Source organism: Vanessa atalanta, chromosome 9 (genome assembly GCF_905147765.1).
Source record: "Vanessa atalanta chromosome 9, ilVanAtal1.2, whole genome shotgun sequence".
NCBI classification, from domain to species: Eukaryota; Metazoa; Arthropoda; class Insecta; order Lepidoptera; family Nymphalidae; genus Vanessa; species Vanessa atalanta.
Window position 1 is genome coordinate 2,738,281 of NC_061879.1, and position 23,747 is coordinate 2,762,027.

The 23,747-nt window shown below is 38.2% G+C and overlaps 5 protein-coding genes and 1 non-coding gene across 7 annotated transcripts; 2 read left to right on the forward strand and 4 right to left on the reverse strand.

Moving 5' to 3' along the window:
- Positions 1-218: 218 nt before the first annotated feature.
- LOC125066388 (WD repeat-containing protein on Y chromosome-like) lies at positions 219-6,154 on the reverse strand. Its single transcript, XM_047674450.1, is given in 17 exon segments — positions 219-359; positions 460-657; positions 736-877; positions 951-1,132; positions 1,196-1,407; positions 1,710-1,873; positions 2,097-2,219; positions 2,311-2,505; positions 2,625-2,713; positions 2,841-2,977; positions 3,048-3,300; positions 3,386-3,619; positions 3,795-3,974; positions 4,369-4,545; positions 5,133-5,290; positions 5,425-5,800; positions 5,891-6,154. Coding segments are annotated over 17 exon segments (3,225 nt in total).
- A 466-nt stretch (positions 6,155-6,620) lies between these two features.
- Positions 6,621-7,241, forward strand: LOC125066187 (28S ribosomal protein S21, mitochondrial). The gene is made up of 2 exons (XM_047674146.1): positions 6,621-6,861; positions 7,056-7,241. The coding sequence occupies exons 1-2, from the start codon at positions 6,688-6,690 to the stop codon at positions 7,170-7,172; spliced, it is 291 nt and encodes a 96-aa protein (XP_047530102.1). The 5' UTR covers positions 6,621-6,687; the 3' UTR covers positions 7,173-7,241.
- On the reverse strand, positions 7,209-9,114 carry LOC125066186 (out at first protein). 2 transcript variants are annotated; one of them, XM_047674144.1, is made up of 6 exons: positions 8,965-9,114; positions 8,765-8,878; positions 8,279-8,413; positions 7,850-8,030; positions 7,635-7,777; positions 7,209-7,558 (listed from the first exon to the last, which is right to left on the reverse strand). In XM_047674144.1, exons 1-6 carry the CDS (start codon positions 9,052-9,054, stop codon positions 7,406-7,408), a joined length of 816 nt encoding a protein of 271 aa, XP_047530100.1. In that variant the 5' UTR covers positions 9,055-9,114; the 3' UTR covers positions 7,209-7,405. The 2 variants fall into 2 exon arrangements, with proteins under 2 accessions (XP_047530100.1, XP_047530101.1); XM_047674145.1 differs by having other exon boundaries at positions 7,212-7,558; positions 9,052-9,069.
- A 646-nt stretch (positions 9,115-9,760) lies between these two features.
- Positions 9,761-18,246, forward strand: LOC125066171 (WD repeat-containing protein 26). Its single transcript, XM_047674125.1, has 11 exons — positions 9,761-10,360; positions 13,138-13,309; positions 13,553-13,783; positions 13,863-14,117; positions 14,275-14,408; positions 14,496-14,613; positions 14,708-14,836; positions 14,909-15,042; positions 15,278-15,378; positions 15,609-15,724; positions 15,914-18,246. The coding sequence occupies exons 1-11, from the start codon at positions 10,218-10,220 to the stop codon at positions 16,076-16,078; spliced, it is 1,698 nt and encodes a 565-aa protein (XP_047530081.1). The 5' UTR covers positions 9,761-10,217; the 3' UTR covers positions 16,079-18,246.
- A 338-nt stretch (positions 18,247-18,584) lies between these two features.
- Positions 18,585-20,062, reverse strand: LOC125066308 (trafficking protein particle complex subunit 4). Its single transcript, XM_047674345.1, has 4 exons — positions 19,804-20,062; positions 19,645-19,736; positions 19,327-19,513; positions 18,585-19,239 (listed from the first exon to the last, which is right to left on the reverse strand). The coding sequence occupies exons 1-4, from the start codon at positions 19,976-19,978 to the stop codon at positions 19,040-19,042; spliced, it is 654 nt and encodes a 217-aa protein (XP_047530301.1). The 5' UTR covers positions 19,979-20,062; the 3' UTR covers positions 18,585-19,039.
- A 3,249-nt stretch (positions 20,063-23,311) lies between these two features.
- Trnas-uga lies at positions 23,312-23,393 on the reverse strand. Its single transcript has one exon. It is a non-coding gene; the product is annotated as a tRNA-Ser (tRNA).
- Between the last annotated feature and the right edge of the window lie 354 nt (positions 23,394-23,747).

Consider the following 23,747-nt stretch of genomic DNA (forward strand, 5'->3'; position numbering starts at 1 on the left):
AATTGTAATCTAACGATGTTTGTAATCTTATTATCGGTGACAGATAGACAAAATAATAAAAAGAGCAATTATATGTGCAATTGTATTGTGCAAGTGTAGTGCAATAAACTGAAAATCTAAATAAAATTTTATGTTTGTCGTAAAATTATTTAAATTTATACATAGAGACCAATATGAGCAACGTTCATGTAAAAATAATAAAGGTTTTTTACGTGAGACTATTCATTCCGACTCTCGAAATGCGTGCGTGGGCGCCGTTCGGGCTCGCGCCGCAAGCGCGCGGCGCGCACCAGCTCCGGCGTGGGCGCGCGCCGCACCGGCTGCGTCGACGCCATGCGCAGGTGAGCGTACAGCGGGATCTGCAGTCAAAGGATTCATATTTTTGAGCATAGAGAACCATTTTCTATGCCGTACTTCCATGACAAAATATTATCGCATGTATATAGTGATGTAGCGTACGGTAGGTAGCGAGTCGTCGAGTCGCGGCGGGGCCTGTGTCTCGGGGCGCGCGGGCGGTGCAAGATGTCGGCCCAGCACGGGTTCGGGGCACGGCGCACCAAACGTGCGTGTACGCAGTTCGTGCACAGTGATGTCGCGCAGCGCGTCTGGCGCTACCCGTCCCGGCACGTAGCGTGATACTTCCCCACCGCGCCACACCTGTAAAGATGAAATACCCTCGCTATATCGTTGAAATAAATGAATCTACTCAATTTTCGGACCCATAAAGTGACTCACTTTAAATGTTGTGAAGCTGGCGACTTTTCTGACGTCCGGTGGAAATCGGGTGACTTCGAGACTCCAGGGTAGGAAGCTTCCCAATGTCTGTAAATACTCACCTGATAACTTCCACACGCGAACGCTATAATCAGACGAGCCGCTGGAAAAGTTCAAATCGTCATTTGATGAAATTTGTCTTAACGGAAAATATATTTGAAAATATTTTGAGGTACCTAAGAACGAGGCGCAAATCGTCGATGTAGGCGAGGCTAGTGATACAGCGCAAATGCGCGCGGTAACTGCTGAGCAGTAAAGGTAGTGGCTGATCGCGCACACTTCGCTTGGCACGACCCTCAATACGGTCGCGCCATAGAAAAGGAAACGTCAACCGGAGTTTCGGCATATTCACGTGCACCTGTCATTACATTTTAAAACATCTAATCACAAACGAATAAATGAGAAATAGTGCAAAATATACCTTCTCGTCTCTAAGGTAATTGGTCATGAGCCAAATTTTAATGTATCCCACGGTGGTGCCGGTGAAGAGATAATCATTATCGACGTCAGTGGCCAATGCGGACACATAGTCACCGGCAGTATGGATCCCCTGGAAGGAACCTTGTATACCGCCCGCTGGATGGTCCGACCAGCACTGAACCTGACCATTCTCCAAGGCGACCATCAATGATGCTATAAATTACAATAAATAATTAAATGATTTTTCTGCAAAGAAATTTTCAATTTGGTGACCGCCCGGAGTCTAGAAATTGGCAGTGCTTGCTCCTGCTGCTGCTGTGCCAACTCTCTGGTCGTGTCGTACACTCTGTATACCCTATACACGTAGGTGCACTCTACCTGTACTACAACATATACTGTGCAGTTGGCCATGGTGGGTCACAAATGGCCTCCGAGGCTGATATCAATCAGGACGACATAATATAATTGAAGAAAGAGATTTTCCGAATTTGCAACTGAAAAGTTTATTTGCCTACCAACGCGCATCGCACAAGGTCGTGTAGTGAGAAAGATGGCGGCGTGTACAGCGAGCTGACGCATTCGTTGCGCGTGAGCCGGCAGCGTAACGCGAGACACCCGACGCGCTCGTGCCTTCTCTGTCGCTGCCGCGGCGTCTATTGACTCGCGTCCGGCGGTCATGCTAGAATCAACGATTGGTATTGATTGATTCATATCTAGTTTCGGATATTGGCAGTTTTGATGAAAAAAAACTATATCTCCAAAGTGTAAATCTTTACGAGGAGAATATTTTAATAATTACTTCTGTAGATATTGTGGCATGTTACATTAGGTACAATACTTTTTTTAATACTTAATTTTTTTTGTCTACCTATAAAAAAATGTAAATCGCTATAAACTAAAACCTGGGTTTTCGGACTGTAGAAGTACTTCGTCGTCCGGGAGTTGTAGGATTTGGTGGCGGTGAAGAAGCTCGCTTGTTGTATTGCATCTTGATGCGCAGCATTGGTTCGGTGCATGAGAACCGTCTGTCAATCGATCACAAAGAAGTCATGTTACGTCAACGTCAAATGAGCAACCAGATATATATATTATGCTCGACTAGGAATGTAAGAAGACCTATAGGGCTGGCCGGTCTCGAGCTTCCAAAGGATTAGCTCGGAGTTGTAGGTAGCGGTGGCGAGCGTGATTGGCGCGCGAGCAGCCGCAGCCAGCACGTCATCCGAGTGCCGCGTCTCCCAGCTCTTCCCGTTCTCTCCGGAGCCCGCATCTTCGAACTCAGTTACGTGACGATTCCATCCTACCGCTAGGATTCTGCCATGTTCGTGATAAATTTCAGATCATCAATTTATACCACCGGTTGAATATACTGATGGCCTTTAATCAATATTTATATTACGATGAAAATAATATTTTTGATTATATAAACTCACCTTCCTTCCACCCAAAAACAGTTCGTCACTTCACACATATATTCGATCGACATATTTTTCAGACAAAGACCCGTATTAAAATTCCAAACCTATAATATTTAAAAATATCTCTAAAATTTACCTGAACAGTAAATTTATTACAACGATAGATGCATAGACTTATTATAACGATAGGCTTCGAATGTAATTTTTTATAGAAATAGTAGACAACCTAACCTTAAGTGTACCATTCCGGGCTCCCGTCAACAACAACTGATAGCCGGGGTCAAAGCAAGCCGCCGTGATCTCCACCGGAATTAATTCACCATGCAGAAGTCGCGTGTGAGCGTCACGAACCATCGCGTTACGTTTACCTACCATTGATTTATATGAAAGCCCAGCTTAGAATTATTATTGTTACCCCTTACATATACTTTCACAAACCTGTCACAGGATCCCAGTTAATTATGATGCTATCCATCCCACAAGTGATCACAACTTTGAAGAGCGGATTATAAAGAACTTTTGCAACTGCTCGCGAATGAGTGAAACCGTCTGTGTGTTGCGGATTGAGTTGCTCATCTAACACCACAATTGCTATCTTAATAGCGGCCAAAATGAATTCTCTAGTAGCAGGGTTGTACACGGCTGATATTGGAGTACGCTCTCCGATTTGGGGTGGAATGTCAATATAAGTCTGCCGAAAATGAAATTATTGTGAAAAATAAATTAAACACATTTCATTAGCGGTAACGGTATTCTTCAACTATCCACAAAATTACCTGTAGACAAACTTGTCCCTGAACGTCCCAGACCTTGATAACTCGATCGCGCGAGAGCGAGTAGATGATAAGACCGGCCCCCTGCAGTGCTAGGGCCGTCACTGCGGCGTGGTGACCCACAAGCACGACGCTAGCCTTGCCGGGTACAAAGGGGTTCCACACACGAACCGCGCAGTCCGGGCCACCAGTCACCAGTACATGGGCCTCCTCGTCAAATGCAAAGCACTGGATACCCTATGAAACAGTAATTTCCCTCCTTTTTTTAAAGTTGCGATCCTCGGTTGAGATTCGCAATTTCTATCTTCTGGGCTATTTTCGCCAGATAATTTTATACGTATAACTACGTTAAATTATTTCAGTAATCTAAAGTTACTCGCTAATCCATAAAAACAACTTATGGGTTTTTAACTTTTTCGACTCTAAACATGTTGTGCGTCTTGGAGGCGGCGAGGTCACACATCAGCATCGCGTCGGTGCACGTGGAGCAAGACACCACACAGTGCAGCGAGGCGTAGAACGACACCTGTCGCACCCAGTCCGCGTGCACGCGACTCATCTCCACCAATTTCATCTCCGGAAGAAGATAAGGCTGCCACATAGGTTAATTAATCCATAAACTTCGTCAAAGTTCAAGATTGCTTTCGAATTAATATTTTTGATAAGTACCTATACATTTTTTTTAGATTAAACTATATGAAAATGTCGGGACTGCCCATTAATCACAAATAAAAAACAAAATTTAAAAATAGAACTGCAGTAAAAGATCAAATTATATAATCGGTTAAAATTTTTAATTCAAATGCGTCTTGAACATTGATACATTTGTACAAATCTATGGCTTAAAGTTGGCTTCGTCATAAGTTATCTTGGAAAAACTAAATGCTTAAACACAAAAACAATAAAAAAGTAATAGATATAATATAGTAATAACCTAAGTTAGAAAAAAAAAAATAAGTGATGCAGTGCAATTTAGCTAATGTTACCCTGCGCTGTAGGTCGACGTGTCGCAGCTGCAGTAGCGCGCGGCCCGGCTGGTTGCGGAAGGGGCCGCGCTTGACAGGCGAGAACAACAATACGCGCACGTTGCCTCCCACATCCCCGCATATCAAAATGCTCTTTTCTTTCAGATCCTTGTAGAAGTGGTAGTACATTGTACATATCTGATGAAAAGTTCCATAGTTATTCGCTGCGGGCTCTTTTTTAATATAAAAATACATCCATCTGATTCTTTTCTTATTTTTTCAATTATAATTTCCATAGACATTTGTTTGTTGATTTCACTTAAGGTTCAAACTAAAGGGATCAGCTAAAAACCAATGCTGTGTTTTGACCTAATTATACAGAACTGACTCCTTTTGCCAAAAATTTTATGTTCAAATAAATTTGTCCATTTGTGTTTAGTTCTGTTCCCAATTTCGTAAATTAACGACTTGTTAATTGTCAAACTAGTGGACTAAGGCTTTCTGTGTTTTTGAGAAGAAGGTTTTCCAGAATTTAGTGGACATATATGTGACAGAATTTAATCCGACGCATGCACGATAATTACCTTAATGGCCGAGCACGAAAATAAGCACATGAAAATTAGATTGAAACCCGCAATCTTAGGCGAAAATTCACGCGTTCTAAGCACTAGGCTATAAAGTTATAAATAATGTTTATTTCTGTTATATATTGTATATTTTAAATGGAAATTTGAGATTAATTTGAAATGATTAGACATATTGTAAATGTAGTAATTATTGGGTACCATATACTCCCAGCTGGTTATGACGATTTTTAGGGTAAAGGTTTTAGCCGTGCAGTCGTAAAAACGAAGATCCCGTTCCGTCGAGCTGGTTACAACGATATTCACATCCGGCATGCACACCATGTCAGTCACCCACGTTGAGCGTACCTTTAGATGCGCTGGTAGGAAAGTTAATGCAAATATATGTTAGGAATATAATAAATAGTAAAAAGTAAATAGTGCCTAAATCTCATAGTCTTTGATTAGTCTAAATCTCGTAGTAATTTTTAAGAAACAATAATATAACACTAACGACTGGAGGAGAAAGCCGTTCTCAAGAGAGTCATATCCAGAGACCACCAATTTATCATTCCATCGCGACTAGCTGTGACGTAATTGCCTTGCATTGGATCCGTACTGCGATCCTATACGTAACATTAATTTTATACGAACGATGTCATTATAAGATGATTAAACTAATGTTTTTTAATGCTTCCCTTATTAACATCTGGGCAGAAGCATATTCTTGATATGGGATGCCGGTGCTGAGACCGCATGACATTGGGTAAACCCATTATTGGCAACTGAAGAGAAGCACGTTGATTCTCAGGATCGTTTGCGAAATAGCCCAGCAACAGATGCGATACCAACTCGTCCCAGTCGATCTCACCATCACGAGCTGTGTTAATCTGTATAACGTATCCAAGATTGATAACCATAAAGTAGAAAAATAACATCCTTTAAATTAATTAAGGAGGTTAAAGCTTGCTTTGTGATACCTTCATAAACAATATTTTAAATTCATCTTCATCGTATTCAACGCTAAGGAGCGTTCTCAAGAGGTTCCTAAATTCAGTAGGTAACATTTTGTTTCTATAAGCAGCTTGGAAAGCATCTTTGATTTTCGTCATGTCAGACATAGTGCATCTTTCGTGTAATGGAGCATTACGCCAACGCAAACGCGATAATGCACCAGTACTGCCGTCTGACTTTGAAGATATCGACATAATAGACTTGACATCACTTTCATTTGCCACTTCCATTTTATAGTATGAATTTTAAGCCACCATATATACTAATAAGCAATAAAACAATATCAATAATACTAGCCAACACAACATACACGAATTATCAAGTAATCAAAAATAGTGGAATGTATTAGTTAAATTTTTAATGAAGTTTTGGTTGAAATAAAATTTCTGTTATGATTTTTTGTACACAAAAAGTTTTTTTTTTCACCTCAAGTCAATAGTCGCACAAAAAAATTCAAGTAAAACTTAAATTATTACAAAGAGTATGCATATAATAATAGATATATTAGCTTTATAAATTTAAAGGTATTTTTTATCTTCCTAAGAACTGCGTACTTAACAACCAGAGGACAATTTTATCCATTATAAATTAAAATAAAAAGAATAACTCAAGGTGTAGGCTGTGAAGCAAAATACTGTTGTCTTATACTAAAGAGAAAGATTATTAAAAGAAGTCAAGTGTCAATTTGACAATGTCAATATTGTTATTTTATTATCTAGACCTGTAACCATAACCTAAAAATACGATATTTATTTAATTGATCATGTTTTTAACACTAAAATTGTTAGCTAACAGACATCCCTCATTCATCGCTCGCACAGTCTTCGTTAAAAACAACAACGTTGATGATGCATGCAGACTGGTTAATAGGATTTTAGGAAAAGAAGGCATCTTGGAACAGTATCGGCTTACTAGATATTATGAAAAACCTTTTCAGGTAAATTATTTCTTTAGCTAATTATGGCTCAAAATATTTATTTGCATAATTCTGTGTAGTTATTACTTATCACTAAGTTTGTGATTTTGTTACAATGAATCATTACATTTTAATTCAGACTGCAATTCGCGTAATTTAACGTATATTTGGTAGATCTATTTATAGTTCCTCTAATTTTCTATACTTATATTCAGACCAGGCGACGAGTAAATCACGAAAAGTGCAAAGCTATCTACAATGAAGACATGGAAAGAAAAATTCAATTTGTACTGCGTAAGAACCGTCATGAACCATTCCCAGGATGCCACTAAAATGTAGATAAAACGTAGTTTGTAAATGTATTATATTAACATAGATATGAATAAAAGATTGAAAATTTACTTCATTTATTCTTAGTTAAAAACAGTTTTCTAGCAAAATATATAATACAAATGTAGATACAATTTTCACAGTTCATAATCTTGTAAATATATAAGAAAGCTACAAGTAGATTGACTAGATGCACAGTTTGGCATAGTGAGAAGCCCGGTGGGCGAGCGTGGGGTCACATGTAGTTGAGGCAGGTATCTCGTCGACGGACATAGTAGTGATAGCGATAACAGCGATGACATGTCTTGATCCCACAGCGATAACTGAGGCCACCCTGAGGTTTTCCTTTGCAATACTTTAAGCCACATGGGTACCAATTAACACAGACCTAAACAAAACACATTGAAATTAATAAAGGTCTTACATAAATATTTGTATTGTATGTATATTACCTACAATATTACCTCTAAATGACAGATGCACTCTTTAGAAGCATCTTTTTCAGCCACACATACACTTACTGATGGATTTCCATCTGAAGTATCAGATGAGAGTGCATGGGCAGGAAATGGGGTAACTTCAGATGAATACGAAGACTGTTCCATACCTTTTAAAAAGTGTATAAATTAATTATGAATACTTTAAATATATTTTATGAGACATAGTGTAAGAATCTTACCAGGCCTTGGAGCCCATCTTGATAAATCAGCAGAGCGCAGATAAACTTTGTCGTGGGCTGGGGCACAGTGTCTTGCTGCAGCTGGGGATAAGAGCAGAGTGGCACGGCCAGCCCATGCAGTGGCAGTAGTCTGCCGCCATCCTTTATCTTCCTCTGCCACTCTTACTGTTCCTGGATTTTTCTTTAATAGAAGTCAAAGAAATAATACAGACAATAAATATCAAGAACTTTTACAAATTTATCAGAATTCACATGTTATAATAAAATAAAAATTTTACAACTGACTATTCTTAATGCCTTTAATTGAATATTATGTTCATAATTTTTGATTTGATAGGCAGCTTTCTCTTCATTATTCTCATTTTCTCTACATATTTATTTACTATTTACAATAATTTACAAATAAAGATTTAACAAAATAAGAAATACCTGTCTAAGCTTGGCCATTGCATCTGGAGCTATGAAGTCAGCTTGAGCTGCATGGGTTAGGAAACAAAGTATTTGATGACCAGTTTGCCCCAACTCTTCTTCACCTGGTATAATAACCTTCATTGCTTCAACTTCCTACAGAATTGTGGGTTAATTTGATTATGGCTATAACTGGTTACTTATATAAAAATTCTCCTTGAAAATACCAGCATTCAAAAGCAAATGATTTCTCTTATCCACTTTTACACAAACTATGTTATTAAGAATGAAGACATTTTATTTGTTTAATTTATATAAAATGATAGTAAATATTAAAAGTAAGTAAGTAATTTGCTAACATTAAAGATTACTCAATAGTAATAATTAAATGAATCTTACAGACTTTTTGCGAGGATCTAAATGAAAAATAACATCCAAACGTACTCTACGTTTGTATGTTATTGTCATCTAAATAGAAAGACACATCGTGCAAAAATGGATACATACATTAGTGAAATCCACGAGTTGGGAGACGTAAACGCCATCCAACCGTAAAAACTCTAGGGTCACCGTGTCCTCAGATACGTTCGCCGTAATATTCTCTTGCATAACATCGCCACCCTGCATTATTTATAAATTAAAATGAATTATATGCTGAAAGATTATAGTTATAAAGAAACTTTTATTTGAAGTGTTCAAGATTTTACCTGATTTTTAACATTAATGAGAAGTTGAAGACATGTTGGTTGTACGAATATATTTATTAAGAATAAAATTTTTAAAACAAAAATTACCATGGTTTAACTTAAAAAAATAAAATTATTAACGAATGAAGCTTTCTTTTTCTTACTTTACAATCTTTACATTCACAACAATAATTGACTTTATGAGAAATGTTTACAGAGATAGTCAACACATTATATATCCTTATTATTTAGATAATAACAAATAAGTATTTCACTATAATAAGTTTTTCTTCACAACTATCAAATTAAAATCAGAAAAAGTACGTATTTTTTTTAAATATAATAATATAATAATTAATTTAAATATAATAATTATAAACAATTTTTTTAAACTTTCTTCGTAAATGTACATGACATTATATGTACAAAATTACAGACTATAAATAGTCAAGTGACAATTCAAATACAATAACCAAGTTTCAGATGACGCAGATTGTATTCAGCAAAAAAAATAAAAATTAACTCTTTTTTATTACCATCAGCAGGTTCTAAGTGGTAGAGTAAATACAATTTTATTAAATGTGTAAAAATAAATACCCATTTAAGAAATTTAGGTTTATCATTTCCCGTGATTTTAAGAGTTTATTACTACAATTTAATTAGTAATATAAACATTTTACTTTGTTTATTTGATATATAATATATATATAATTTACATTAAAAAAAAAATTATTTGTTTCATTACGATTACGGTACTGTTTCGTAAAACGCGATACGTATTTTATATTTTTGTTTTGAGGTCATTACATTGCACACGATTTTATCCGATGCGCGACCGAACTATACACGAACGTCATACGAAACAGAAAGAAGGGCGATGTTGAACATAGCGAAGATAGACAGCTGTCGTTTCATTTTCAGCTGATTTTTGTGTACGCTGTGAATATCAACAGTGATCCTAGCTTTTTGTAAAATACTCTACTGAATAGTTGATTTTGTATAACTTTTGTTAGAAGAAAGAGCAGAGCGAGGGTGTCGTAGGAACAATCGAGAAACGTTTACCATCGAACAAAGGGAGATGGTTCATTGAGCGCGGGCGGCGGGCAGCGGGCGTGACGTCACGCCGCGACGAGGCCGATGCGGCGGGGATCGTGACCGGAGGAGCGCGGCGAGCACGCGCAGCGGAGCAGGCCAGCCTGGCCTCCAGTGACTCCGGGGACGAGGGCCAACGGCCGCCGCGCAAGCGGACGCGCAGGCTGTCGCCGGAGCCTACTATGCATCAGCCGTGCACCAACGGCGCTCACCTCAACGGTGACGCCGCTCGGAATGGAGACCTATCGCCAGGTCTTCGCATGGGCCAAACTGACCAGGAAATTGTCCGTCTCATTGGGCAACATCTCCTATCTGTTGGACTTGAGTGAGTTCCATTTTCATCATTCATTGAACGTAGAAAGCAAAATTATGGATTCTTTTATGTATAATACACTAGTCTTTCAAGTATAAAATAATCTCTACTGTATATGTTTTAATTTTACCTACAGATGTTTTTTGTTTACTTTACAACAAAACAAATTTAGTACACAATTATACAGGCTGTTCACCATTTTTATGCTTTGTGTATGTGATGAAGAAACAACTTTTAGATGCATTAATTTGCACTAATTAATTCCGCCTTATATTTGTACAATCTAAAATTAGTGAAAGTTTTAAGCCTTACTTCATTTTGACTTGAGAATAGTTGTTTGTCGCAGTTGAAGAATAAAAGTAATACTTCTTTATTTAATATAGAAGATACCGATACAATTTAGACCTCTATTTATATTTTCTATCAATACCTATTATGCAGAATAAACACTTGTGAGTAACACAATTGGAGGATTTGTCAACAAACTACTTATTGTTTAAATAAACAAAGAAATCTCTTTGTGAATAAGTAAAATTGAGGCACTTCTTGTAATATTTGTTAGAAATTATAATAATTTGATTGATAATGCCATGATGATGGTTTTATTTTGTTTACATATTTAAAGAAGATAATGATCAATATAACTGTTGTCTTTGTCTAGTAGGAAAATATTTAGTTAATGTGTATTTATCAGGAATACTTTTAACATAATAAACATAAATGATTTTTGCTATATTATACAATGTTAGGTTTATGTAAGGTTTTGTTCACATGCTAGTGTTTTTTTATTTTTTATTGCTGAATGTAGTACTACCATTCATAAAATAACACATTTATAATAAGGAGGAATATGGGGCAAGTGATGGTCCAGGTCACCTTCTCCCATAGACATTGACATTGTAATAGATTTAAATTATTCCATTCAGTCATAATATGTTAATGCTGGAATTGCTGTATCTGTTCTTGGTTTTTCCCTTTAATCTAATTTAACTTAGACTTAACTATACCTGGGCTGGCTGGAAAAGGTTATAGGTCCTCAAAATCTTGACAGCAAAAAAAAAGAAGTATATTGTTGGTTATTATAATTGTGCTAGAATCTGTAGCTTTGTGCAAGGTTACCACCCACTCATCATATATTCTACTGCCAAGCAGCCATACAAAGTATAGTTGTGTTCCGGTTTGAAGGGTTACTGTGTCACAACAGGAACAAGGGTCATAACATCTTAGTCCCCATGATTGGTAGTGCATTGATGCAGTAAGGATTGGTTAAAAATATTATGGACCAATGACTATAGGACGTCTTATACTTATCATTGGTCATTGCCCATTTTGCATTGTCCTCCTACCAATCAAATTATACATTAATAACAAAACAAAAGCACAAGATGTGTATGTAAAATACCATTAGTTAAGCAGTTAAGAACAACAAACAAACCAACTCATCTTTACGTTTATTGAATGTATTAAAAAGCACTTTTGAATTGGTAATTTAAAAGTGCTTTTAAGAGTTACTAGAATAAATTATATTTTATTGTCGATTCTCTACTGTACATATGATTGTTATTTATATTATTGCTTTGTTCTCACATAGTATTATGTATTTAGCTATATATATATTACAAAGTGGTAAAATTTGTTTGTATGTAGGGTTAAATCGAGAATAATGGGTATAAGTGATTGGAATGCATGCATCTTAACCGATGATTTCGTATTCAAACCCAGGCAAGCACCATTGACTTTTCATGTGCTTTATTTGTGTTTATAATTCATATCGTGCTCGGCGGTGAAGGAAAACATCGTGAGGAATCATATATAAGCATATTCCACCAACCCGCATTGGAGCAGCGTGGTGGAATATGCTCCAAACCTTCTCCTCAAAGAGAGAGGAGGCCTTAGGCCAGCAGTAAGAAATTTACAGGCTGCTAATGTTTAGGGTATAATCCTCCGCAACTAATTTAATTAATCCTATTTTGTTTTTTTTTTTGGTCGTAGTAATTTACACTATTACTGAGTGCCATAGAGTATAAATTATATTTACATCAAATCATTGTCGGCGGGTCGCTAGTCTATACTAATATTATAAATGCAAAAGTAACTCTGTCTGTCTGTCTGTCGCTCTTTCACGGCCAAACCACTGAACGTATTTGACAAAATTTGGTATGAAGCAAGCTTGACGTAGCCTACGCGAACGTAACCGCAGGCGAAAACTAGTTAAATTAATAATATAATAGAAAGTATTTTAGTGTTATACTTTAATGAGTGAGTGAGCTATTGTAATTACAGCACGAGGACACTTGAGTGAGACTTAAGTTTAGTGAGTGACAATGACGGCATAAGGAGTAGTTTAGTTAATATTAGTTATAGTGCCAATACCGTACCGTACCGTAGTACCGTATTATGGTACATTAATATAACTTACTATCAGATGCATTCTATAAAAAAACATGTATCAAAAACCAAGAAGAGATAGGTTTTTGGAGATAACAACATAAAGTTATCATCAACGCGATTATGATTTAAAAAAAATAACGAATCTTTTAGAAAAAAAAGCATAGGAGGAATAAAAGTTTCTTAAAACAAGACTAGTTCGTAATGTTTATATAAGATCTACCTTCGAACGTAGACTTACAGCATTTTCTTATCCCTCAACAACAACAATTTTCCTTTAAAATAACCTTATATTACAAAGAATGGTTAATAAAGTTTCTATATCGGTCGCCGAATCGCAGTTCCGGTTTCAATCGGACGGTAGTTTAAAGAAGATAATAACGAAAACAACATCCCATCAGGCGCAGTGCATCGTTGCTGATGGAGGAGTCAGGACTGCACTTGGAGCACCCGGCGGCCGCCACGTTTCGGCAGCACGTGCTTGCCGGCGACTGGGTGAAGGCCGACCATGACCTGGGTGTCCTGCACGATCTGCTGCGCGACTCGCCGCACGTCGACACGCATAATCTCTCTGTAAGTTTCGTTCGCTATACCTAAGATTGTTTTTCTTTACAGTAATATATAATTTCTTGCGTCGACCCTGACCGTTTAATCGTCTTAATAATACTTGTTAGTCAATTTCATTATCGATAACTCGCTATCCGCGTCACCAGAGCCACGAAATTACGTGACCAACGTCACGTAATTCGTTCTGGGCGACCGGCGAGTGCGAGACAACGAACCGTGCAATAAAATGTAATCATTCGGTCGCTTCAGGAGATGAAGTTCGTGGTTCTGGAACAAAAGTACCTGGAGCACCTCGAAGCGGGACGCGTGCTGGACGCGCTGCACGTGCTGCGGAACGAGCTGACGCCGCTGCAGCACGACACGCCGCGCGTGCACCGCCTGTCCGCGCTCATGATGTGCGCCGACGCGGCCGAGCTGCGGGCGCGCGCGCACTGGCCGGGCGGGCCGCCCTCGCGCGCCGCCGTCCTCGCGCGCGTGCAGGTACGCGCCGCCAGCCCCCCGCCCGCGCCGCCGCGCCGCCGCGCCGACGGGCTGCTCGTAACGCGCGTGCTCTGTGCAGGCCGTGCTGCCGCCCGCGCTGATGATGGCGCCGGGCCGGCTGCGCGCGCTGCTGGCGCAGGCGGCGGCGCAGCAGGCCGCGCGGTGTCGCTTCCACGCCGCGCCGCGCCCGCCGCTCGCGGCCGCCGTCCCCGCCACCGCTGCCACGACCACCACCACGGTCGCGGTCCCCGTGCCGCCCGTGGACCCCATCCCCTTCTCACTGCTCGCAGATCACCACTGCTCCGCCGATCAGTTTCCTATACATTCACTGCAGGTACTAGCCGGCTTAAAATAATCTATTATTTAAAATTTACGCGATGGTCGGGTGGTTCGCGACAATGGTCGAATAAGAGATACGAAAAGGTTTTTCTGTTGCTTCTTTAAGTTTAATCTGTCTCAATTTAACGAAAGGAATACTTTTTTCATCACAGGTGCTAAACGAACACTGCGACGAGGTGTGGTACTGCAAGTGGTCGCCCGACGGCTCCAAGCTGGCGTCGGGCTCGAAGGACAATACCGTCATGATATGGGATTTCGACCCCATAGCCAAGCGGCTCTCCTTCAGGTCTACACTCTTTGACTGCTAATTAAGTTTAATTAAAATATTAGGATAGTTTTTATTATCATCTCATTTTTAATTAATACTTCACAGAAAATCGTTGGAGGGTCATTCATACGGCGTGTCATATCTATCGTGGAGTCCTGACGGCCGCTACCTCATAGCCGCCGGGCCCGAAGACTGTCCCGATCTCTGGATCTGGAATATGGAGGTAGAGAATTACACTCGAAAGCTTTAATTCAACGTAATCCCATCGTGTGTATGGTCGGTGCACGTGCACTCTAACGTCCGCGGGTGCGTTTCAGACGGAGCAGCTCCACCTGAAGATGACGCACTCGCAGGAGGACTCCCTGACGGCGGTTGCGTGGCACGCCTCGTCCGACAAGTTCGTGTGCGGCGGCGCGCGCGGACAGTTCTACCACTGCAGCCTCGACGTGAGTCCCGCCGGCCGCCCTGACCGACGCACACGCCCCCCCCCCGCTGTCGCTAACCGAGTGTCTCCGCAGGGCACGCTGCTCAACAACTGGGACGGCGTGCGCGTGAACGCGCTGGCGTGTCGCGGCGACGGCAAGGTGCTGGCGGCCGACACGCACCACCGCGTGCGCGCCTACGACTTCGCCGACCTCACCGACCGCAACCTGTGAGCCTTAGTGTAGTCTGTACTCTGTGCACTGTGCATATACTGTGCGATCCTACTGAAGACAAGAGCCGCTGCTATTGAGCAAACATCACTGATCGCATTCCATCTCACTCTTTTATTAATTTCATCTGTGCTCTATATTTATGAAACAAGGAGCCGGCTATCATTCTGCAAATTTCCTTAAATTATCTTTAGAAAAAAGCCTCAAACCAAAATTGCTTATATCCGCCGACAGCATCCAAGAGGAACACGCGGTGATGGCGATGACGCTGAACGCGGCTGACTCCCTACTATTGCTCAACGTGGCCAACCAGGGCGTGCACCTCTGGGACATACGTGAGTTTTTGGCGGAGTTTATGTAATGCTTTAAAAAAATCAAAATTTCAGTAGTCTTCAAAATTAATATAATTATTTTGAGTATTTAATTTAACGAGTCAGTATTTATTTAGTTGAACAATCTGAACCGTGAAATAATGATGTTTAACTTTTAAATGAAAAATTTTACACGTAAGAGCCCATTCAAATAAAGTATATATTAACTTAAATCATGTGTAATTATATTACAGGTGCGCGTGCGCTGGTGCGTCGCTTCCGCGGCCTGTCGCAGGGACACTTCACCATACACGCGTGCTTCGGCGGGGCGCACCAGGACTTTATCGCATCGGGCAGCGAGGACAATAAGGTGACGAGACGACACTTTTATCACATATAAACCTGCGATGCGCAGATATTTAATGCTGTGACACGACGCATAGTGCAGATGATGCAGGTGACCGGTTGAAAGCCATTCAGAGGTGCCGAAGCTGCTGCAACTTAAACCGTAGAGAAATGTCTGTGGAGGTAATAGCACTGGGCGCATGTCCTCTTGCAGGTGTACATCTGGCACGTGGGCGGGGAGGAGCCCATCGCGGTGGTGTCGGGCCACACGCGCTGCGTCAACGCCGTGGCCTGGAACCCGCGCCACCACGACGTGCTGGTCTCCGCCTCTGACGACTACTCGCTGCGACTGTGGGGCCCGCGCGCGCACCAGCACTAGCGACCGCCGCCCCCCCGACCACGGCACCACCACCACACCACCACACCACCACCCGACCGCCGCCCGACTGATATCCGCCCGCCGCGGTGCGAGCTTTTTAAACTACAGTTGAGAGAAGATTATTTAAAAAATACCGGAGCAATTACAGCAACCGAATAATCCCGTCGACTGTACCTATAATACGATACAGAGTAGGAACGAGTAGTCAGTGCCGACTCACGACTCCTGTATAGCAGATGTATTTTATTACGAATGTGGCTTACTTTGTTCGGGAACATTCCTTGAATCAAGGATGACATTCTTATAGAGATCAATTATGAAGAGAATATTCGAGTTGATTATTAAAATTATCGTCACGATTATTATATGTTATTCAATGAAGTGTTGTGCGGTCAATGTCCTTCCATGTGATCGAAAATATTAGATGGTTTTATATTAAATGTAATTAATTTGTTTACGGTACTGAAAAAACACATCAATGTTCAATATTTTGTCTCTACAACAGTATTTATTGTTGTACTGTGATGTGGGTTTGGTATTCCGATGAAAATATTTATATTTTGATATACGAATGAAACTGTGTACTTAATTTCCCTTTATCGCAGGATGCGATGAGCATTTTAAACTATCACACTTTTAAATTCCTTTAAAAATTGTTCAGTGATAGATGCGATGTTATTGCGATGAAAATTCTCAATGAAAAGGAAACCTTTATAAAATATATCATTGTTGTGTGCAATGCGAGTGCCATTTCAGAGTGCAATAATATCGGTTTTTCCATTATAGTACATCGAAAAGTAATGTCGAGTACACGCCGACGATGTGCACACAGGTTTTATTCGAATCGACGTAAATAGTCGAGATAAACATTACAGGAGATTTGTTCATATGACAAGTATGTTAAGTTTAACTCGGCGAGATGTCGAACATGAATATTAGAAAATTTAAGGTTGTGTCAGACGAATGTCCTCGAAAATCGTATTTTGTTACGTGGTTTGTTTATTAGAGTAGACAGACGCGGGGCGGCCGCGTCCGCGTGAGTAGGTTAGTTAGAATAAGCTTTCTATATCAAAATTTATGAACTGATGGTATATTTGATAATTGAGACAGAATGACGTTTTTTAGTGTGTTTGGTTAATTATGAGAATAAGCCTTCTAGCCGTCACACCCGCTTCGGGCGTAAGGCTCGATGCACACTGTGCGTAAGCGCCATCGCCATTAACGTTTCGCTAGTGTGGATCGGCCTTACTGTCATATTGAAGATGTATGAGATGTCTATTGAAGATTGGTTTTATAAGTTAGCGAGCGATGAGCACTCGAGCTTGGAGTGATATCTTTGAATGCAATACTATAGCTCTAACGGTGTTATGTATTAGTGCGTTAAGTGATTTAATATAAAGTCGGCGCGCCGCGACCCGCGCTCACAGGAACGAACTTAGAATAATAATGTAAGACTGTACTATAACTATCGCCGGTTACACCACCACCACCACCACCACTAACACTGTGAATCTCTCTCGAGGTTGTCTGCCGGCGGGCCGTTGCAAGGACCGACACGAAACGTCCGAATGATGATGATGATATGTTGTTATCTTATTTAGTTATGTACATAATGCCTAAATTGTAAGGTATGAAAATATCACCATTCGCCATCCTCGGCGTTCACACTTCCCTCTAGCGCCGCCCTCACAAGATATCACGCTGTCAGTAATTCAAGATAGATTTTTGTATTCTTTGATTGAACGTCCAAAGCTGATGTAACTAATAAATCGCTTTAATTGTTACGAACTCCGGGACCACACATACACACCACACTCCCCAATACGAACAAACTCCCATCGCACCTAAAAAAATTTAAAGAGTCCATCGAGGCCTATTTACCGAATTTACAATCTGTGATTTTAGAATATTTCCTAAATTTCCCGGCACAATATAAATCATAAATTAGTATCGCGAATTGAAACGCGCCATGGGTGTAGGACGAGGCAATGTCCGCCGGCTGTCGAGACGGCGTCCGGAGTTCGCGTTCGTACCAAATATCAGACGATAGTTGCGTGAGTGTTGTGTGTAGAAGTACAAAGAGCGATCGATAATAAATAACCTAACGTTAGTATAGAGTAGGAGGTGGCGATTGTTATAAATAATTATTATATATCAATAAATTTTTTATCGTAAAAATTTACGTGTTTTATTATTCTGTGTGTGTGTATACCCAATTATTTACATAAACATCTACATAGCTTATGAATTTTCATAATAGTAATATCAGTACTATAAAAAAATATTAAACTGTGTAAAAATACTCAAAAGTTACAAATCAAAATATTACTTATACAAATAGACTCGTACAGACACGTGATGTTACAGTATTGAATTAAATGTAAAGCTACTAATTAAAATGTGGTCATGTGATATACATTTTCTGAAACTTTGTGCCTTTATAGTTAAATGTCTGTTAGTTTCAGTTTAATCTATATTAAAATCTAACTATAAAAATCACACAATATCGATAGATCAAATATATTTAATACACTTTATATACATAACAGTTAACATATCTTAACATAAGCTAAACATACAAATAAAATAATAGCATCAACAATTTTTTACTCATATGTTGGTCATAAAACTAGTACCTTAAATGAAGATTATTTCAAGCATAACACCGCTTCAGAGTGGTTGCATAGCTTTTAGCTAGTATTTGTTTTTCCATTTTTCTATATATTAGATCTTTTGATGTGCAATGGAAATAGAATAAGGTTGTTTTAGAATAAAAGAAAACTAAACAAAGCCGGAAGTATTTAAACATATTTCAATAGCAAACTTATTATAATATAATTATTGCATAATGAGGAGCAAACAATTCGATTAGCATTGTTTTTTCACAGCATCTATTTACCTTCAATGTACAAACACATTCAAAATAGTCTTATTTTAATTCTATACACATCTTTAAGTCAGTTATAAATTGGCAGTTCCAGATTTCTCAACTAATTCAAGTAGCGTATGTAATGATGTGTCAAACAGCTCACAGCGTATCGGCATTTCCAAAGAATAGAAGGGATTTTTCAGAGCATAGTCGGAGTACAGCTCATAGATTCGTTTGAGGACTACATCAGGCCCTTGCATGTTGGGGTCAGTTACCACTATGAACTTCACACCTAGAGAAATATTTAAATATAATTATTTTAATTAAAGTAAATGTTATATTTGGCAGATAATTGTGATGTGTGTATATATATGTTAACCTGTTAATGTCTGAAAACATGATAGTTTGAATGAGTCTGCAGTAAGAATCTCAATTCCTGAAGATTTGGGGACAGGACTAAGTTGACTTGCTAGTGCAAAGAGCGGGTAGAACATACTCGCTAAAACTATCTTCTCATTTGTCGTGGCTCGTGGCCGTCCGAACTTCAGACTCAGAGGGTAACTTTCCTAAAATGTAAAAATGAATATCAATAATTAACTTAACATATACAGATCAATTCGGGTAGTATTGAATACATTTTTTTTTATTTTCTAAAACAAAAATTGTTGATTGTTAATCATGTAACTAATAAAGATACCTTTAGCTCTATAACATCGAATACGTCTTTTCCGTCTTCTGTGGTACGGCCGTTGACTGGTGAGCCATTCACTGAGAGGAGGACGTGTCCGACTGAAATTAAATCGGAGGTATTAAATGTACACTGTCAACAGATAAATACTGTCTAAGTAGCACTTACCATTTATACCATCTCTTTGGCCAAAAACAACTACGACTTTCTTATTTTCATATTCAAGTTTGATATCTAAAGGAAACCCGAAAGTTTTTTCCGTTTCTACTTTGGGAATATTATGGTCATAGTTATATATTAAACCGCCAGATTTACTAACGATATAAACTCCGTAGATTACCATTTTTAAACTTTTTCATACAGATCCTAAAACAAAATATTTATTTTATAAACACAAACAAATATATTTTTTCGTACTCCTAGTCTGACAAATGATAACTGATTAGTGATTACTAACTGAGCTGTCAAATATGAAGTAGATGTCACTGAATACGTTCCAGTTTACTTACTAATTTTTATTCCTGGTTCATTTTTATAGCTAGTTATAATTATGACTCGTTTTTATATATAATTATTTCAAGCCAAGATATTTCTGTGATATTAGGGTATCCTCGTTGGTACAGGTCGTACCAACGAGCAATAAAACCGCGATTTTACTCGTGCGTCGATCACCCGCTTAAGCACCTCCCTTGAAGTCTTCTGCACAGCCTCTCCTTCAAATACAGAACGGTTTGGGTTATCTCTGTGAAATGTATTTTATTTAAGACACAATAATTAATTAACATGCTTTCAAGTTTTATTGAAGACATTTTTCAATATGCATCGCAATTGAAAAATAACAAAAAACTAATTTCAATTAAAATTCATAATTCGTTCTTCAGGTTAACATATAACAACGACACTAAAATTTATCCCCTTTTCACGATGGCGGAGTAAGCTCAACTTGGTCGACAATTTTAAGGTCGACAAATTCTTAAGCCTTAAGGTTTACATGTAGGGAGTATGTAGGGGATAAAATATCAGGCGTTACGTGCATTTAAATTCATATTTTTCTACGTAATGATTGAAGTTCTTGCTCGGTAATGTCCATCTAAACGTTAACACAAAGGACACATATATAGTGTACGTCGATATCTTGTCACCGTATTCTCGTGTGATAACATTACGCCTTTGGTGTAGTGGATAGATTATAAGGTATAGTAATAGTAATAGATTATCGCAAAACTCGAATTGTGTTTAGAATGCCCGTAAACTATTCATGCGCCTAAATTATTTTTGTTCATTTCGTATTTAACTTCCATCGTAATATGAGTGTGCTGTGTGCTCACATTCATAGTTTTTTAATCTTACTTGAGACTTTGCCCAAAGATTTCGTTCACATCGATCATCTACATCTAACATTTATGTATATATGAGTGCCACATAAAAAGATCTAATTCCAACAATGTTATGGAACTAATGACATATTTGTAGGTATATACGATTATTTCTTATACTTGGCGGTAGGACTTTGTGCAAACCTGCCTGCGTTGGTACCACTCATCAGATATTCTGCCGTCAAGTAGCAATATTTGGTATTGCTGTGTTGCAGTTTGAAGGGTGAGTGAGCCAGTCTAACTACAGGCACAATGGACATAACATCATAGTTCCCAAGGTTGGTGGCGTATTGGCGAAGTAAGGAATGGATAATATTTCTAAAAGCACCACTGTCAATAGGCGGTGGTAACCACTTAACACCGGGTGGCCCATAAAAATAATAATTACTAAGCCTCAGATAAAAAAAGTATCAATAAAATTTACACAGACAATAACATTAATCTGTTTATTATACATTTGAGAGAGAGAGAGTAATATCATTAGTACCTATAGAAATCGCTCAAATAAAAGATAAGACTACTCTATTATAATGAATATAAGCTCTTGCGATAGTGAGTCACGTTTGATACAGATTTAGATATTGTTATATTTACCAAATACAAATGATTGTCTTATCATATTGAGTGTAGTGAATCATACGTGTCGTTAGTCAAAATTTATCAATTTTAATATTATTAAATATATGCATCAATTACTATAAGTATTAAAAAACATCTGAGATCAATCTTATTGCGACAGCATCATAGTGACTTTTTGATGAATAGTATTTATATAGACAGATTTGACTCCGTACTCCGTAGATAGCTCTAATTTATATCACACACTCGTAATAAACTGAAAATTACTTTACTTTTTACATAATACATACATAAGGAAAATACAGTTATTTTATATGGATGGTAGACAAACATACATTTAAATTGGATTTTACTAACGATTGAGCGATTTACAGTAACTATTTGGTAAAAAAAAAGTTTTTATAAAAGATAAATAATAAATAAGTGTAAGTTGTAATATATGCAGTTCAGTGTGTATCAGAATATATTAATAAAACGTTATCCAGCGAGATCAAAACAACAACTTTTATACACATATAAATGGTAACCTAATCTACATACAACGAGATTTTTGTTTAGTTGTTATTGCTTATTAAGTATAATTTTATGTATAGGTAATATTATTTACGTTTTAATTTTTATACAAAAGGTAAAAATGTGAATAAGCCTCCCTACAGTAAAATAATCAAAGCTGGAATCGTAACTGAGCCGCAACAAATTGTTTATTAATTCACCGAAAGAATAAGATTCACAAAAGGGCCACAGTTTAAATTACTTCGAACAGAAATAAGCTAAGACAAAAATTAATTATTGTCGTACACATAATTGAAATGCAATACATGCAATGGCGTAGCTAGGTGGCCAAGGGCGACGGTGCATAGGAAAAGAATAGGGCCCTCACCCCCTCTTTCCACCTCCTCTTTAACTTATATTTACTCGAGGTTTTCTAGCTTCGGGCAAGTTGGCTGACCAGCTCTTTTCAAAGTTCAGGTTGGAGGGCCCTCTGAGCTCCGGGGCCCTGGTGCACTGCACCACCTGGCGTATGATAGCTACGCCACTGAATATATGACAGCTGTACAAAAGATCTCTGGTGTCCACATAATAGTCTATGGCAGCTTTAATAAAAAAGTCACCTAACCTCATAAAATTCAATATATAATTTTAGTTAATCGTAGGCATTTTCTAATAATTAAGGTTGTCGTTTACACTTAACATACATAGATATTTTAAGTTAAAAAAATATCTACGAGTAGGTACATACGAACCGACATAGAATGTACAAACTGAGAGATCGTTTGGGTCATCACTCATTAAATTATAATATTAGGTAATGGGTTATGTAATATGTCATTGTTTAAAAAAGATTTAGATTTAGTAGACAATATAAAAAAGTAATGTACTAAATTAAACTAGGTGGTTTGATAAAACCAAATGCAATTGGCTTGATGCGGTTCGCAAATGCGACGATGGATATAATTGTAAGTAGTCCGTTGTAACGTAACTAATAAGCAAATGTAATTTTATTAATTAAATAGGTTCCTGTTACAAATACATATACTATACAATAGTACTGATTTGATAATCTGCGGAGACGGTTTTTCCGCAACCGCTACAATATAATGTATTTTGAAATATTTATAAGATTGCGGTTAAAGAACGTTGAAATCAGATTACATGTCGAAAAAAAATAAAAAAACAAAGTACGCCATTTTAAAACGTGTTTTGACAACAAAATGATTCCACGCTGAGGACAGGATTCGAACCTGCGCGGGTAAAACCCATTGGATTTCAAGTCCAACTCCTTAACCACTCGGACACCTCAGCTACGAGTACAAATCATGAATTGTCATATCTAAAACGAAATAATCTTTATTTACTCAGCTGAGTATTTCTCATCACTCTAAATCTATGTATCCGAAATTAGGTATGTTTCTCTACTATTTCTCGTACTATGTGCAATGTTAACTGTGCCAAAACGGTACAGTGTACTGGTAATAAATCACAAATGATGTATATTTATATATATCAAGTACATCTATGAGCGTGGTTTAGTTCAGATTTTTAAATAAATAATATAATTAGGTAAGTCGAATAGTATTTGAGTCGTAACTCGAATGCGTAGTATAATTTACTAAAGAGCAAAATACACTTGACTAATTAATAAATGGTACAAGCCAA

Excerpts from the sequence above, each read along its gene's own strand:
- LOC125066187 (XM_047674146.1), top strand. The coding sequence starts at position 6,688 with ATGTTTTTAACACTAAAATTGTTAGCTAACAGACATCCCTCATTCATC. Across the intron at positions 6,862-7,055 it reads ATTATGAAAAACCTTTTCAG|ACCAGGCGACGAGTAAATCA; the intron begins GTAAATTATTTC and ends ACTTATATTCAG.
- LOC125066186 (XM_047674144.1), bottom strand. The coding sequence starts at position 9,054 with ATGGTAATTTTTGTTTTAAAAATTTTATTCTTAATAAATATATTCGTA. Across the intron at positions 8,031-8,278 it reads CAATGGCCAAGCTTAGACAG|AAAAATCCAGGAACAGTAAG; the intron begins GTATTTCTTATT and ends CTTCTATTAAAG. Across the intron at positions 7,559-7,634 it reads AGTGCATCTGTCATTTAGAG|GTCTGTGTTAATTGGTACCC; the intron begins GTAATATTGTAG and ends TGTTTTGTTTAG.
- LOC125066171 (XM_047674125.1), top strand. The coding sequence starts at position 10,218 with ATGCATCAGCCGTGCACCAACGGCGCTCACCTCAACGGTGACGCCGCT. Across the intron at positions 13,310-13,552 it reads TCGACACGCATAATCTCTCT|GAGATGAAGTTCGTGGTTCT; the intron begins GTAAGTTTCGTT and ends CGGTCGCTTCAG. Across the intron at positions 15,379-15,608 it reads CGTGCACCTCTGGGACATAC|GTGCGCGTGCGCTGGTGCGT; the intron begins GTGAGTTTTTGG and ends ATTATATTACAG.
- LOC125066308 (XM_047674345.1), bottom strand. The coding sequence starts at position 19,978 with ATGGTAATCTACGGAGTTTATATCGTTAGTAAATCTGGCGGTTTAATA. Across the intron at positions 19,514-19,644 it reads TCGATGTTATAGAGCTAAAG|GAAAGTTACCCTCTGAGTCT; the intron begins GTATCTTTATTA and ends TTTACATTTTAG. Across the intron at positions 19,240-19,326 it reads ATGTTTTCAGACATTAACAG|GTGTGAAGTTCATAGTGGTA; the intron begins GTTAACATATAT and ends ATATTTCTCTAG.